At 40.5% G+C, this 17758-nt stretch overlaps 2 protein-coding genes across 3 annotated transcripts; one reads left to right on the top strand and one right to left on the bottom strand.

The window, feature by feature from the left end:
* Positions 1-318: 318 nt before the first annotated feature.
* LOC146257393 (BICD family-like cargo adapter 1) lies at positions 319-13463 on the bottom strand. Its single transcript, XM_084673869.1, has 10 exons — positions 13011-13463; positions 11473-11688; positions 6991-7107; positions 6625-6771; positions 5770-5952; positions 4154-4318; positions 3396-3473; positions 2675-2784; positions 2087-2207; positions 319-1617 (listed from the first exon to the last, which is right to left on the bottom strand). The coding sequence occupies exons 1-10, from the start codon at positions 13254-13256 to the stop codon at positions 1381-1383; spliced, it is 1620 nt and encodes a 539-aa protein (XP_084529995.1). The 5' UTR covers positions 13257-13463; the 3' UTR covers positions 319-1380.
* Positions 13464-15098: 1635 nt separating this feature from the next.
* chchd2 (coiled-coil-helix-coiled-coil-helix domain containing 2) lies at positions 15099-17664 on the top strand. 2 transcript variants are annotated; one of them, XM_084673657.1, is made up of 5 exons: positions 15099-15302; positions 15754-16012; positions 16258-16462; positions 16909-16960; positions 17533-17664. In XM_084673657.1, exons 1-4 carry the CDS (start codon positions 15253-15255, stop codon positions 16917-16919), a joined length of 525 nt encoding a protein of 174 aa, XP_084529783.1. In that variant the 5' UTR covers positions 15099-15252; the 3' UTR covers positions 16920-16960; positions 17533-17664. The 2 variants fall into 2 exon arrangements, with proteins under 2 accessions (XP_084529783.1, XP_084529784.1); XM_084673658.1 differs by having other exon boundaries at positions 16909-17664.
* Positions 17665-17758: the final 94 nt, after the last annotated feature.

A 17758-nucleotide genomic window follows, 5' to 3' on the forward strand; every position in this document is an offset into this window, starting at 1 on the left:
GTCCTTATGAAAAAAGTTGTATTTTATTTTGCAATGGTATTCTGTGTGCTATTGTGTACTGTACGTGAATACATGTTAAACCCCAAGTGCAGTATCCATCATAATACACAGGTATATTTTGAGCAGATATTAAAATGTTACATTTGTGTCCTTCTAAGGATTTTTTGTTGTTGCATATTGTCAAAGTCAACTACCTGTACGTGCAAGTACATTGTATGCATACTTGAATGCTGTCTTGTGTCCAAATAGCTATGACCTTGCTCAATGGGATGAATTGCCTTGTTCCTCTAAAAACTCCCAGTGATAAGTCAATATAAATACAGTACGTCAAGCATTTAGTAAAATCTAAATTTTCTCCATCTTTCATTTAGCATATGACAATCAATTCAGCAATTACAATTGCAAAAAGAACAGTTTCTATGTACAGAATACAATATCTTACATGCAGGGTCGTCAAATAGTGTTTCTCCCTAACATTAATTGGGAGTAATTAGCCCTTTAGGAATATTTATGTTCATTTTGTTTCTGAATACATGATAGCTACATTTGCAAATCTTTTCACATCTTGACAAAATTGCTAGCCATAGGTCAATTAGAGGTATTATGTGACAATTTAGAGTTCTGCTGTATATCTGGTCAGTTGATATACAATGCAATTACATGTGAATCCCTCAATCATATACAGTACTATGGCCCAGCACAGTCTGACTATCAATTCAATCTCTGCTTTAGTTAGTGTAAAAACAATAGTGTGAAAATACTATTCAGTTTTGTCACAAATATTGACATACAATGGTATGGTACATTTACAGTCTCAGGCACAAATGACTTTACAAATGAAACTAAAATTATTATCATAAAAACAAAAGGCACAACCTCCAAAACTATTTCTTAGTGATTCTCTGACCATGGTGATGTTTATTTAAACAGTTCCCCCATGCCAGTACTTGGAAGGATGTCATTGACACATGGCAACCAAACCTTGAATCATACAGCCCACTACAGTGAATTTCATGAATTATCGAGTAAAATATAACAGAAGATGGGGTTGCCTGGTGAGGTGAATTGCAAAATAAGTTGTAGCTCAATTGATTTGTTGAATACAACTGAATTGTTGAAATGAACAGAATACAATAAGATGCCAGACTTCACTAGTGTTGTCCTTCATGGCTCATATTTTTTTACAGTGACCATGTGGACTCCTCTGAACTCAAGCAACACTACTGAGTCTTGGAATTGCTTGGTACTGTATCTACTACAACGTCTAAACCCACTTTGTAACTCCAACAACCTCAAGCTGTAGTCCTTTCAGATCTAGACCTGCAAGCTGGTTAAAGTGGCTCCATGTGCCAGTCCTTTATGGAGAAGCACCAGCCTGGATTATTTGCCATGCTGTGCCACCTTGCCCCGTCTGAGCCAGTCCCTCCAGGGGGATTGGGGCTTGTCTTGTCCAGCCTCTGAGGTCCACGATGGGGAGGAGGAGGGCTGACAGACCCTGGTGGAGGCCATACTGGGCCTACGGAAGAAGGACATGGAGTTGGAGGGCGGCTTCTTATGGACCTGCTCTGACTGCTGCTGGGTCCTCAGCTGTTGGTTGATAATGATCTGGATGTCATCCTGAAAGAAACAACAACTTTTGACAAAGAGCCACTGGACCTCTGAGACATTTCAAGATATGGCCATTAAATAGTTTAATAGTCTGACTTGAAGTTGAAAATGTAAGGCAATCCTAGTAAATGTATGGAACAATTTGGTAAATGTGTTGCACTATCTGCATATGGCCACTAGACGGCAGTAAGCCACCCAGCAGATGTCTGAGCTGGAACCATGACTCAGCAGTAGCAGGGTGCCCGGCCCCAGCCAAACAGGCCACCTGTCAGTTATATTCCTCCAAACTGACAGGACTTTAAAAGGTTGTCCAAGTGTAGTCCCTGACCTCCAAGTAAAGACACTATGTGAGGGTAGCAATCTCTCTACAATGCTATGTCACTGAGAGCAATACAAGGGAGAGAGAAACACACATAGAGAAAGAGAGAGAGGTAGTGTGCAAACAAGAAAGAGAGAGACAGCGTCTTTAGGGACCTACCTGCCAGTCCTCCAGCTCCTGAGACAGCTCCAATTTGCGTTGGATGGCCTCCAGGAGCTGGTTGTTCAGACACATCATGTCACTCTTACTTCGAACCAGCTCTGCCTCCATCAAGTTCTTCCTACAGAACCCAAACAAAGGACAAAATGCATGTAAGCTCAAACAACAGCACTCAGCAAGACGGAGACATTAATTCCTAACATCTCCGCAAATGACAACACTGGGATTAAACCTAAACTGTACAGATAATTCATGCAGAATGTACATGTAAACGATTTGAATTGGTTAAACTCACTCCTCACTATAAATACAGATCACCCCCGCCATATAAGAGCTAGCTTTTTGGTGGCATAGCTGCTTATTGCAATGTTTATAAAGCTGGTGGTCAGAGGACCTGAGTTCAAACCCCAGTAAGGGCAAGATTGGGAGGAAGCGACACTGACGAGCTATGTGACTACATCTGTAACACACACAATTAAATGAGTTTGACAGTTAAACTGAAGGCAGTGAAATAAATCCCACTTGGAGCACTATCACTCTATATCTAGTATATGTATAAAAACTTTTCTAAATGAAGAGGAGACTGACTTTGTTATGGCTTCATCTCTGTCTCTGATGGCTTGCTGGACAACTCCTTCCTCTTGTTTGTTCTCAAGCTGGAGTCTCATTTTTGCGTTCTCCTCTTGCAGGTGTGAATTCTGTTTGAAGGAAGAAGGAGACAATCTAATACCATAGTAGCTTGGCTGTTACAAAATATATCAGTGCTATATCCTTTTCTATAAAATATAGAAATGTGTGTAAAACATAAGGTGTGCAATGTATTAATACATTTTGTTAAATACTGTAATGATGGGTTAAAACTGTACAGATGGCTGTCGCAGTCCTTTCTTGGCCATTATAACCACAAGGTGGGGCACAAAGCATGATAACTAAAATGAGCTAACTTGTGTTGCAGTGGCTTTGGTATCTGCTTTGTTAAGACTGAAATATACTATACACCCCAAAGCAAGTGTGAATAGGATATCAAAGTAAAATGTCAGTCTGCTGTTTTTCAAGTAAGTTTACCTAGCTCATACACTTGTATTATGGTATTTAGTATATACCCATATTAAGAGAAGATTCAGTAATCAAGACAATTGGTTAAGTTGATGAGGTACACCTGAAGAGAAAAATGTGGCTAAAGATCCTCAAACTAGCCTCGACCCAGAACGGAAGTATAGGTAGGGTGAACACAGAGACAACCAGTGCCTCATCACCCAGTCTGCTCCTGCAGGAGTCACGTGTTGGTTTAGCGGGGCCTTGCTGTTACCTGATCCCTCAGCTCCTGCACCATGCTTGGCTTCCCACACGGATCGCTCCCTCTGCTCACAAAGGCCAGATTCAGCTCCTGGGAGACACAAATGTTAGGGGAGAGATCCAGTGTCATATGTTAGTTCTTTTGAGGTTTACACCTTTAAAAGAGTTTCTGTGTTGTTGCCTAGTTTTGTACTGGCCTCCAGGAAGGACCGGGCAGTTGTTCAGTACAATGATAAGCTCAAGTTACAGGTCGAAATGACAGATAAATACCATGAGCTACTGTTGTACAATACCCGTCTGTTAGTGTCCACTCACTGACTTCTGAAGGTTTCACCTTTGGTATAACCTTTGATTTACCAAGACATACTAGTTACAATCAGAAAATAACTAGTAGGATATAGTATAATTTGACTTAATTTCAACATCAACATCTGTCATCAGCTTAGTTACATGCAAATACTGAATTGGGAAAAACTATAGTTTTTAGACAGTACAGTTGTACTGTCCTAGTAAACCAGGTAAATTTGTGGTAAAACAATGAATTATAAACCGTTCTGCTTCCTAAGGATGATCTTTAGCCTTGACTTTACACAGTCACTGTATACCAGCCGAATGCCCTCAAGTAAGCTACTGTGTACCCTTACACAAGCTGTGGGCTGATTGAAATAAAATATTTTAGATATATGGAAATATGGTGAAAAGAACAAGGTCAGCCTTTTGTTGGCGTAGCCAGGTAGCATGGTTTCCGTGACACCATACACTATACCTCACCTGGAGGCTGTGGGTGTTAGCCAGGTATTGAGCTACACCCTTCAGCTGAAGTAGCATAGCCTGCGGTTCTTCCCCCTGACCTAAGACCCGTAACCCCTCTGGGTTAATCACTTCCTGAGTCAGAGGCAGTAGCAGCTCCAGGATGGTAGACAAGTCCTGGGTCATCTAGAAGAAGAGCATGATATGATTTGATTCAGATTTCAGATTTTTAAGACGTTACACAATGATGATACAATAAAGACACAGTATCTCTATCCAACCATGACATTCCATTCAGAGAAAGTTATTACTTTTCCAGGGAGTCCTGTTTTCTTTGGTTTAGGCTACATCACAAACATAAGGCAAGATCATGATTGGCCACAGGTCATTGGGTCCAGGTGTACTGTCAGATAACAGTATGCACAGCTGAGATACCATTTCTTCTGTGTTGCCTAAATTTGTCTACTACCCTTTCATGTGTCAAGTTACTTTTAGAGGAAGACATTTATGGGAAAAAGTGGGTTATGGATGTGAAAAACTAGGTAGTTTCTTTTTTTTTCATCAAAGCACTTGACTCTAGACTTTAGAGAGCAACATGACATACATTTATGGGGTTTTTGCATGCACACACAAACACACACACACACACTGCTCACTTTCCTATCTTTCCATTTATCAGTCAAGGATGACAATGTTAATCTAAAGATAATGAGGGGCCTGTATTTGCATTCAAAACTATATGTGTATTACTATAACACAGATGAGTATGTGTGATTGTAATAGACTGTAATAGTTTGAAAGACAGTTTGTTTTCTTTATCAACTGTAAATGTATATTATTTTTGTAAATGTGTTCATTTAATCAGAGTCAGGAACATTCCACTAACCTAGTTTCACAAACAGGAAATCTAAAAAATGACTCATGGGAGCAATATAATTTTTTCCCCTGGAACAAAACAAGCAGCAAAAAGGGAAGGGAAATACATTTTCCTTCTAACTATTTCATTGTCTTATACTTATTACACACTCCATTGTGGTTTGGTGTCTTTGAAGACAGGACAGACCAACACTCTACCCATTAACTGTAGAGTATTCCTGTGCAGAGGTGCTATTTCACCTTGTCATGGAGAACTTAAACAGGTATTTTATTGCTTTGGTAACAGCAGCTATAAAGATGACTATTTACTGTAGCACGGCTCAGATTCAAATTAATGTGTAACTTTGACAAAGATACTTTTGTTTTGTTGTTTATGGTAAACTAACTAACAAACAAACAAACTGTGTTCTAAATCCTCTTCCTGCAATAGTCCCTGGCCAATATTTTTCACATTTCCTGAACTGAATGACTCACTGTAAACAAGAACCAAAACATAAATTGCCAGAGATGGATATCATTGCACCTGTCAGCCACAGTGACAAAGAAAGTAAATACGTCCAACAGTAATCAATTCTGATGTTATTGTTTGTTCAACTTATCTGGTTCAATATCACATGCCCTTACATTCAATGCTAGGTAAGCAAAGGGAAAGTACAGACAGCATTCATACTGTGTTTCCTGACCTATGTTTAAAGTACTTTTATATTTAACTTTATACCTTTTTCCTGACTTGTGTTTCACCTGTTTCACAATTTTCTTACCTGCTCTCTACTGAGGCAATGGCCAATGGTCTCTAGACTAGTCTCTAGTTCAGACAGTAGGGAAGCGTCTCCACGATTACAGCTCTCCTGAAGGGACACATCCTCCTGCAGCTCTTCCACCTGGGCCTGCAGCTCCTGGGAGCGATCCCTGGCTGCCTCCACTTCCCTCCATGCCTCCGCCAGCTTAACGGACAGATGGACAACAGGGAGATGAACAGGTAGCCAGGTAGACAGACAGGCAGACAGATGGGCGACAGACAGACGTACAGACATACAGACAAACACATGCACAAACAAACAAGACATAGACAGTTTCAGGTCAGCATATTGTACCTATCAATTGGATCCTTTGAAAATAATACAAAATGTATCTTCACAATGGCATCTATCAAATCAGCTCAAATCGTTTTTGTGGAGCTATCCATGTACATGTGTAGTGTATGTGTGTAATGTGTTATTTGATATAAGCATATCATATATCTTACATATTACACCAAGCAATACATAACCAAATAGGGATTGAGAGAGAAATCCTGACATGCCAGATTCCAGCCTCCAGTCTCACATGAAACTCTACGACACGTGTGGAATCCTGCCTTGCTGGTTGTAGATACAATGAGGGGGATGAGGTGATTGTTCACTGCTTTCCACCACAGAACTGACCCCTGTTGTTCAGGCCAACAGTAACATTCCTCTGTAAGAGAGGCATATTACTACCTCTCAGCCCCTCTGATTCCAGACAGCCATGTTAAGTGCTGTTAGTTTGTGTTCATTTGGTTTTAAGGTAAGCTTTTGGGTTACTAGCTGCATGTTGTTTGGCAACATGTAGGTGACCTAGCATGTGTGTGTCAGCACCTGTTGGCTCTGGTGTTGGTTGTGTTGGTCTTGCAGTGCGAGCCGGGTGTGTAGGGAGGCAAGGCTATCACGCAGGCTTGCATTCTCCTGACACACAGTGTTCAGACGCTCCTCCAGGGCCTGCTCTCTCTGTGTGAGACGAACAACCTGGACACACACAGGGAAACAGAGACAGATCCATCAGCACGCACACAGAAAACATTAACATCATGGGATTTGTTTTGGCTCCGTAGCGTGTGCAGGTGGGAAGCGAAGCTTGGGGTGTGTGTGTGTGGATGTGTATTTGAGCAGGTGTGCGTCAGTCTGATACGGTGTGTGAAAGTTTGCGCTGTACTTTCACGTCTGAGTGGATGCACACGTGCCCACCTGCTCCCTCATGGCGCTCAGCAGCTCCTCGTCCTGAGGCCTGCTCTGGCTCCCTTGCCTGAGCTCATGTTTCAGCACCTGGAGCTCACCAGTCATTGCTCTCTCCACCTCCATTGCCTGTCCAGCGAGAGACAGAAATAAGACAAATGATGGAGGGACCCTGAGTGAAAGATGTGCGACATGCAGAGAAGGACAGGTAAGCTTAGGGACAGATGGCTCAAGGTTTAGGAGAGACTAGATGAAATACCCAAGACCACCACTGCCAGTGTAAGCTTCTACTTATTAGGTACATTGTTTCTGAGATAGACATCTGAGAGAGGTATGAGACAAGAATCAATGTTACTGTATTATGCGATTTCATGGAGAAAGCCATTATTATCCTGGAAATAAATATCCTGACAGTGTAAGATTCTAATGCTGCAAGCCATGTGGAAAATGAAAAGAAAAGAAGATCACATTCTGCACTGGAATCAGAGGAATTGCCTTTGCCTCAAGCACATGAATGCATGTTCTCATATCAAAATAACAAGAAATGTCTTGTGGCTGGACATGTTGAACTGTGTAACTGCAAGATGGGATTTGAGCAATAATTGACTTCCCAATACAGACACATGTCTTTGTGAAAGTTTTGAGCACACTAAACACTACAAGCGAGACAGGAATCTGTGAGGGCTGTGCCAGTTCTTCAGCCACTCAGTTCTCCCTGGAGCCCTGGTCCTGACTCAGCAGTTGGCCGGGCGCTGTCAGGTCCCATCACACACACACAATACAGGATGAAAGAACCAGGGCAGATGAAGCGGGGCATCTTGGTATTGGCAAATACATCATCATGCCACATTAGGCAAATATGTATGAACCAAACTGGGGTGATAAGGGCTGTGTGGTTGTCCGTGTGTGTGGGTTTGTCTATGTTGGTGTGTGTATGGCGTGGGGAGGAGGGGGGGGGGCCTAATGAACACCCATAGAATGAAACAGAACAAAGCACATAGACACTGTAGGAGGTGTGGCAGGGACGCACGCTTGCGTCAATCGGTTGCCCCCCAACTCCGCCCTCTACTTGCCAATATGAATCCTACCCACAATAGAATAAGCCACCCACTGGGAATCCACAGTCAGAGTAGGGACGCTTCGTTTGTTAGGGACACAAAACCAAGCACAACACCCCCCTTAAAGAGGCCCAATCCCTGACCTATCACCACCCAAACAGTGATGAGCACAGCAGCTGACTCCCCCAGCAGTAATCGGACCCTCAGGGACCCCTCTCAGAGAGTGACCAAGCCTAGTGCTCCCCTGGGATGAAGAGATCACACATGTGAGGAACAGCCTCAAAGAGAGAAAGATTCCTATCTCTCCGTTTTTGGGGGGGCTTGATTTATCTCTCCAATGCTTCCCTCTTTAAATTGAATGACGCGCTCTGGGTCAAAAGTGAAATAAGGGCCCCCAAATGGGCGTCTTGTTTTACATAAACGGAAAGCAGTTTGACAGGTGTTAATGTCATGGTTAGGAAAATACATCCTGTTGAATGTGATAGTGTTTGAAGCCAAGGTGAAGAAGGGGACACACAGTTGGTTTGAATTAACACAGCTAGAAAGCATATTCTTCATACACAGATGTTAACAAATTCTATATATTTTTAAACCGTAATTGGCTCGGAAACAATATTGTACTTGAAGTACACTGGCCAAATAGCTGATTAACGTTTATCACGTAATTTAAGAAGACGTTCTGTGACAATACTCACGTTCACTTTCCTTGTATTGTAATACATCATCAGTTTACTCATGTTTTAAAACCAAATAATCCCTTACAATGGCCTTTTCTGTGGGAAGGATCGGCCAACAAAATGACTTGTGAGGAGTGGAACGTGATGTTTGATGCAAGCCCAGATGTTGCTTACATTTCTGGCTTATCAGTTACCACCCAACTCCCTTTCTGGTTAACACTGCATGAGCAATACAGTATTTACTTGAAATTAGTGTGTACCGAATAAACAATATCCGTGTCATTTAATTCTTGTTTAAACACTGACTGCATCATTCTTTATTGTACTAATCTTCTGCTCCTGTTCCACAATATTTATAATTAGATTACACTTTTTAGTTCCCAGGTAAGTCCTCATAAAATCTTTTGCAATACGTAAATGAATGAAGTTAATACTGGAAAAAAATTCACAGTGGCAGAAAGAAATGTCAGCAACTCTTTTGCATCATTGTAATCATTAAAGAAAAACTCATCATCCAAATCATAATCAACCGAAACATTAAAATTACCAGGCATGCAAAATGTTATGTTTCTTTTACCTTAAGAACTGTTTGAATTACATTCACAGTCAGTTGGAAAGCCCATAACAGACTGGCAGATCAACATTGAATTTACAGATACATCCATTTTCAACAGCCACTGTAAGAATATTATAGGTCTAAAAATATATAACTGTAACAAGACTCAGCTGTTTTGTTAATTGTTAATTTGAAATTTGGTGGTAAAAATTTTGAATCTTTGCTCTCACATCACAGCTGAAATATTGATAAGTTTCCCTGTCATGCTCTGACTAATTCTACCCACCCAGCCCTAAACAAGAACAAGTCAGCTAACCCCTGTACACAATTCCATCCATATACGACAATACAGACATACGCTTCTATGGATATATAGTATGTGTTGGACACACTGTGGTACAGCCCAAAATAAAAATTCTATGCATATATTGTATTTATCCAGATCAAGAATTTCCTCGAGGACCATCTCTCTCTAAAAACAAAGAATAGTCATTCGTATACACTCCTCCTTATCTCCCACACGTACGCCCACACGCCTACACAACACATGCACACACTCACACACTCACACACATACACACCTGGTAAGATGGGCACGACCACTCACGTCGCCTGGGCTCGTACTGAGGAACACACCATTGCTCTTCAACTCGGGGAAATCTCAAACTGTCTCAAACTGTTGTGTGACTTTTACAGTTAAACAGAGTCCAGAGTCAACCATGGTGGCAGCTTGCCAGCCAAGTAAACCCAATTCTCTGCTTCCTCCTTTTTTCAGAACTTAGTGAGATAGCTCTAGTAAATTGACTTTTTCCTGTGTACAATATGAACTCACGGGGGACCGTCAGTAATTCCACAGAAACTCACATCATAAGACCACACGGATCTAGAATAAAGATTTTTCTTCCCCTATCTGAAGGTGACTTGAGTCATAGAGGGTTGTACAACCTTTCTCGAAGTCACGTCAGTGAGCTCAAGTTAGTCATTTAACTTTCATACTTAGGAAAATGTAAGATGCCAAGCAACAATGGTGGTCAGTCATGTGCTTTGTTCACCCAAATTTACGTCACAACCCTAAAGTTAGGGAAAACAACCTCCTCTTGGCAGACACGAGCAGCCCACTCAGGGCTATCTAACCAAGTGCACTATAACTTCGAGGCAATCCATTGTTTCTTGCAAGTTGTGGTTTGAACTTACAAACACAGCTACTATGCAGTGTACCTAAGTTTAATTTAGTTGAACACATACCTTACGTAAGCGTTCTCAGAAGAGTGGAATTAACAAATATGAGGCATTAAAAAGAATTAACCAGATTGAATAATTGAAAACCCGCCTGACAGCTGTGTCCTCTGTACTGTATGACTGCCACAGCCACATGGCTCACACAGTACACATACTTGCAGTCAAAATGTCTTGTTGAAGTCAGCTCTATATTTTAGTAGCTGAAGAGCAGTTTGAACTCAAAAGGGAGATGAGTCAGATTCATAAAAATATTCTCAGTAAAACACTTAGCATTTCTTAATTTTGAATTGATATCCTGAATTTTACTCAGAAATCACACTGTCAACTCTCTGCCCCAGATCTGTATTCAAATTGAGCCACTGTCCATATATACTGAGTCTTTTTACTTGTTTGCATGAATGTTTCCCTTCAGTCTCCGTCTCTAAATCGAATATTTTCCTAAAGCATACTACTTTGGTCTACTTACTTATGTAATAACCAAGTGACGTATTTAATTGTCACTGGTCCTTTTAATCTAAGGACCAATGCTAAAGCAGATATGCACATGCTTCTTATCTGCCTTTTATTGCTTATATACTGTACACAGTGTTTCTGACAGGCCTTGGACTGAGTAGCATCTGTTTTTGGCCTTGCTACACACCAAGGTTGCTTGTTCAGTACATTTGGTTTCAGTGAATGGATTGGGTAACACACTCCCATCTTATCAGGTCTGGCTCAAGACCAGAGTATCATAGACAAGATTTGAGTGTTTCTTTCAAAAAGGCTCATGTGCTGCAGCGTGAGTTGTTATTTACCTTCACCTTATTCCATTGTGTCTTTGATATGCAAACTTTTAATGTATTACCTTGAGAAATATACCCAATAATGAAAGAATCTGGCAGCAAAACACATAATTCCTTGAGAAATCTTAAACCATTTCTAATGACCATTTTGTGAGTGAAGTAACGAAGGGAAAGTGACTCACAGTGTTCAGCTGCTCTCTAAGGTGTTGCGTATGTTCTTGGTGCTCCTGCTGGGCCCTGGTCATGTCTCTCTCTGATGTGCTCAGGGCCTGGGTCAGCTGCTCCACCTGGACACTCAGCTCCCTCACGTCCCTCTCCAGGTCCCCCACCTGGCTCTCCCACTGGGACTGACAGCCCTCCAGCTTCAACCTCAGGTCATGTTTGCCCTGCTCCAGCTCCTGAAGGGCAACACATTCACACACACACACATATATGTACAGCATTAAAGCAATGTGGGCCCTCCGAATGAGACTTAATTTCCGATTGAACTACTGATTACCACTGAATTGACATACAGGCTACTATTAGTACTTCTACTAATCAAGAAAACCCTTTTTATTTTATTTGGGTATAACAGGGACACATTTCGTATCACAATGGTACAATAGTATAGTTGTAACATTGAAACAATAGTCGGTTTGCCAAACTTTACAGAATTTGATTGATGAGATGAATCAAGATGAAAATCTTGTCTACCAAGAACTGAACGTGTTGATAGTAGGCCATAATGATAATGACATAACCTCACGTGGGTGTGATCAACTTTAAAATAAGAGTGCACAATGTTTCTAATTGTAATGATCAGTTTATCTTTGTCTTACCGCTCTGTGGCCCTCACTCAAGCAATACAGTAGATCACTTCACACACCACAGTATTTATGTCTTTATAAGATCTCCTGTGGATTTGTCCGTGAGCGTATGGCCATGCTAGTTAGATCAATTATGAGCTACAGCCAAATAAGCTTCACCAAACATGGCCACATAAAGTAAGGAGTTTTAATAATATTGAAAATAAGATCATGTGAGCAGTGAAAAGCAAATATAAGGTTTATAAATCTTAAAAACAATAACTGCAGCCAATACAGTGGCTTGGTGAACACAGAGCAGAATAAATGTGTTTCTGTCAGAAAATCAATTATGGTTTAAAAAATAATTTTGTATAGAATCAGACAGCAGACATACAGCCAATTGACAATCTCACAATAAAAGACGACTTCAGCATCTTGTGTCATGTTATCTTATGTATTTTCAACGTGCTCAGGGCCCATGAGGATACTATACATGAGGAATGTGATATTGGCATAGATCTCCCGAAAAGCTTCACCTGTGCTGACAAAATAACAGAAATACGAGTGGTTCAGGCTACTGTAGCCTACATAATGTTTATCCTGAATTACAGGGTGGCACTAATGGAAAACGACAAGAAAAATTGTTGTGGATAACAGAGAGGTAGCGTACTTCAACGTTTCTAGTTAAATTTAAACTCTTGACCTGTTAACCTGTATTTGATAGGCCAGTAGCCTTTGTTTATCTGCTTTGCTATTGTATACGTCATTCATAGCCTATACTGTTTGGAACAACTCCGACACAAACTGTCAAGCACACAAACCAGCTCAGTGTCTATGTGAGACATCATCCTGACATCGATCTAATTTGATGGTTACATTTTGTATGAAATGTTACTGTACAAATAGGTTACATACGTCTTGATTTATCTTACCTCAAACTTGTCTGCGTATTGTTCATGAATAGTTTGGCTCTCTTCTTTTAACTGACGATTTTCCAAAAGCAATGCGTTTCCCAGCTGCGCTGCCAAAATAACCTCTTCCTCCTTTTGTTTCAAAGCAGCTAAAAGTTCACTGGGGTCTTGATAATTTGTTATTTCCTCTGTATCATAATCGAAATAGAAATCATCTTCCAATTCCATTTTCTTCGATTTAAACCCCCAGTCATCAAGCCGATCCATATTTGTTATATATTGAATAATACAACGCTCTGTTTGATTAAATAAAATAGATTTAAACTCTAAACATTATCCCGACTTCGGCAACATTAGCCGATCGAAAAATAAATCCGTATTCATCGGTTGCCAAAACCACCTGCTTGCATTTCCGCCGTCTTTGAACGAATGAACCTGTGAAGTGATAACCCTGCCTCTCGAGCATGAGTGAAAGTAGGCTGGTCCCTTGTCCCTTGCAGGTGACGGGCTCCCAGAGGATCCTGTGGACAATAAACCATTGCGTCGTCCATCAGTTCCCTCCCTAAGTTTGGCATTCATGACTGAGGAGGCACATGCTCTATAACACACTAATTGTTTTGAAATCAGGCTTTATGGGTTAAAAATATGCATGATACAGTAGGCTACATACTATAAGTACATGTATTCAAAAACGTTGTAAATTAATTCAGGGTCTCTTTCCTTCCAAGTACAGCTTCTGTGAGTGGCACTCTGCTGGATATAGTCTGGGGCTGCAGCCAGTGTCCACATGAACCAAGTATCTCTCTCTATTGTGTTGAACCACCAGGGGTCAAAGGTCAGCCCCCATTAGGGTTTAAGGAGCAGGGGGCAGCGGCACTAGAATAAAAGAGACATCAAGAGGCATCTTGACACATGGCATGCACATTGTTTTCTAGGAAGGCCATGGCATCTGTACATATGGCTAGGGGGTGAACCCTAACACAGAGAGACTGTATATCAAGGCTTGTCCGCCTGCATTAACCATTGTCCCCATTGTCTCTGTTCAGTGTGGAGGCTTGTGGTGATTAAAGGGAGTGTGCCTTAAGCATGACAGGTTGCCACACTTGTGGCCTGAGTAGCAAACAAGGACAGGAGGTCAGAGCAGTTTACAGTGTCTCAGTATAGCTGAAACCACTAACATGAAACATCGAACTAACAATCATTTAGTAATTGGTTGTTTCACCAACTTTGAAACAAGCTGGTTTTGATTGATAAAATGAATAGATGTACTGTATAGTGTATGTGTCTCATAAATGATAATTTCATTCAAATACATTCCAACAGTCTACCCTGAACTTGGCACCAAATGTCTACCCCAAAACCTTGATTCAATGGTCATATTAGATTTTAGGTATAATGTTTGTGTATTATTTAAGATCAGTTAACTGTTTTGTCTAGACTAAATTGAACAAAATGCTATTTCAATGCAAAATGGTCAAATAATTTAGATCTAAACTATTATGCAGTTATAGCATATACAGTAGAGAATATGGTTAATGTAAATAATGAAAGGTTCAAGGAGGACCTCTAGTGGCGATTGTTGTAAATGTTTCCTTATTAAAAAAAACATTTACATCTCTATATATTAGTATTCCTTAGATTTTACGTCATGATTAGAATTTTAACTCAGTTTAACCAGAACCAGAGAATAGATTTATTTTATGTTCTTCTCTATCCATTCTCCGATGTGGGATCCTCAAAAAGTGACATCCCAATAAACACAAATTGTGTTTACATGCTCTATGACAAATGTACAATTTTGTTTTGAAACCTAATTTTATGGACTTGACACAAATGCTGAAGGATTGCCACTAAATGATGCATAGCCTAAAAATACAAGTGTTTTCTTGTTTTGGCAACCTGGAACGTCTGCAGTCCTCGAAAAATCGAAGCTAGCTATTCAAAGTAAAACGTGAAGAACGTCTGTCTTAACTGTCTTAACTGTAATTGTCTTTACGAATGATGTCATTCTAGTGTAATTCTAGTATTGATTAGGTTTACCATTTTAGTAACTCTAGAATGTTCTTGGCAGTGCCGGAAGTTGTACGTGAAACAAATGATGTAACACAAGTCCGGATTTAACGTCACATTAAGCTCCGAAGGTCGCTCATACCTGCTTCTATAACTACTCTTTACTCATACGCATTTGAAACTATTCAGAGTCAATTTCTGTTCTTTATAGGAGAAATCTATCTTCATTTTACGTATCTTCATAGCTCTAACAATGCCAAGAGGAAGCAGAAGCCGAACATCTAGGATGGCACCGCCTGCAAGGTATGAATTATCCCCGTGTGTTTGGAAGGTTAGCTAGCTAGAAGTTAGCTAGCCGAGTATACAATAAGCAAACTAGGATAACAACGTCATGCCGACCTGGCCATCGTTTTCTTAGGTATCCAGATAACAGTAAGAGCATTATACTAACATCTCATTTCGGCGGGGTTAGCCTGACGTATGTTTATATTGAGGTATTTGCTAATTGTTAAATTGTGTGTATATATGTATATAACTATATATTTAATTTATTTTAGTTGTTTTTAATCAATAACACAGTTTAATAAAGCTATCTCTAGGCTACTGTAACTATTCAGTCTGCTACTGACCAGTTTGATAGCTGTATCTAAGTAGAAGGTAGCTACTGTCAATTGATTGGTTTGTTTCGACTAGAAAACTGTATTACCACAACTTTACTGGTAAAAAGTAACAATTTTCTGTTTTGTTAAACTAGCCGGGCGCCACCACCACCCCCCATGGCCAGGGCTGCACCTCCGTCCTACGCCCCAGCTCCTACCCATGCCCCTCCATCTGCTATGGCAGCACCTGCTGCGGCCCCCAGGCAGCCTGGCATGTTTGCCCAGATGGCAACTACCGCTGCGGGAGTAGCCGTGGGCTCGGCTGTAGGGCACACCATTGGCCATGCAATGACTGGGGGCTTTGGTGGTGGCGGAGGTAACTCAGAGGCTGCCAAGCCTGATGTCACATATCAGGTAATCAGAGCTTAGTCATGACAAAAGTGCCTTTAAGGCCCTGTCTAATGCCGAGATTACAGACACAACAACAAATTACAACAAAGTTGAAGCAAAAAAAGGAATTCAAGATGTGAATATTGTCACAACATCTTATCCTCAAGTATCTTCATGCTGACTTGAGTAGCACACCTGGGGATGGAAGTAAAGTGGGGTGTTTGGTTGATAGGAAGTGAGTGACAAAATAAAACCTTTTTTTTCCTCAGGAGCCCTACCAGGCCCAACCTATGTACCAGCAGCCTCCCCCCATGTATCAGCAACCACCCCAGTCCATGTACACACAGGAGCCCCAAGCCCCACAGAGCTCCTGTGCATATGAGCTCAAGCAGTTCATTGAGTGTGCCCAGACCCAGAGCGACCTCAAGATGTGTGAGGGCTTCAGTGAGGTGCTGAAACAGTGCAAAACCAATGGTAAGTTTGTATGTGTGTTTGAACGCATGCTTTGTTTGTATGTGATATTATGGCCCATTTATGGGTCTGGATTAAGATAAACTAGGCTATACCTTAAATTCCTCAATGCTACTTGGTCAAATGAGTTTAGGCGTTGTTGATTTGAGAGTCTAAGGCAGCCAAGTAAGAATGCATATTATTATTATTATTATGCATATTATTGACAAAGGTCATGGACTGAACAATGTAAATAGTTGGGGTGGGGGAAAAATCGATTCACATTTGAATCGCGATTCAGTCTTCTAGCGATTCATATCTATTCACAAATTTCAAAAATCAACTTTTTAGGGGGTTATTATTTTTATTTATTATTATTTATTTTTTTAAACAGTTTTCTAAACTGCTAAACTACTCTGGATCATTAAATTAGGAGAATACTACTTAATTTCTTTCATCTTTCTCCACAGGATTCTCATGAGTGTGATGATCCTTGACACTGCTGAATGCACATGAACATGTGTATGTACAGATGGTGACATTTTGAAAAGCTCAATAGACTTAATATGGTATTTAATCAAAGGCTTATTAATCATCAATCTTACATAATAAAGCAGTATGTCAGACTTGTAAAGGTGGTATTGTGTATAATGTTTATTTTTGGTTTGGGACATGTGTTAAGATGACATTCCTTGTTCCAAATGTTCAGTATTTCATAGGCGTCAGTGCTTTGGCTTGTGATGGATGCAGTTCTTGAATACTTTAACGCAGACTTTTTACCATCACAATGTACTCAAATGCCCTCTACACGTTCCTTCCAGTGAATTATGGTTGTAACATCACAATTTGCTTTTAACAAGTAAGCAGGTTATAATAAAGCACCTGGGCCTTGAGTCCATTGGACCAAGCGTGGAGTTGTTTTTATCAGGTGTTATTTCTCTCAGCCCTGCTGGCCTACTGTATTGCATTGTATGTCCATACTTCAGTACTACATCAAGTGTTGCATAGTGTATGCAAATGCAAAACAGGTTGATATAGTATTGTCAGTATATTCACCTTTTGCAATCTTGTAACCAAATGTTTTTCCCTTAAAGCTGTTTTGCTTTCATCCGACCACATGCCCTGAAGCAGACTATACATTTGCAGCAAGTAGAATAAAGCTCCTGACCCAAGAAACATTAGAAGGAAAATACTTATATCTGTGATAATAAACATGTAAGTAATTACTATGAATCATGATTCTTTCTGGAGAGACTTCCAACTCGGATCACTTGTATTTTGTATCATTATAACATTTGAAATCGTCTTACTTGGAAACTC

Source organism: Hypomesus nipponensis, chromosome 15 (genome assembly GCF_054491055.1).
Source record: "Hypomesus nipponensis isolate SF chromosome 15, ASM5449105v1, whole genome shotgun sequence".
NCBI classification, from domain to species: Eukaryota; Metazoa; Chordata; class Actinopteri; order Osmeriformes; family Osmeridae; genus Hypomesus; species Hypomesus nipponensis.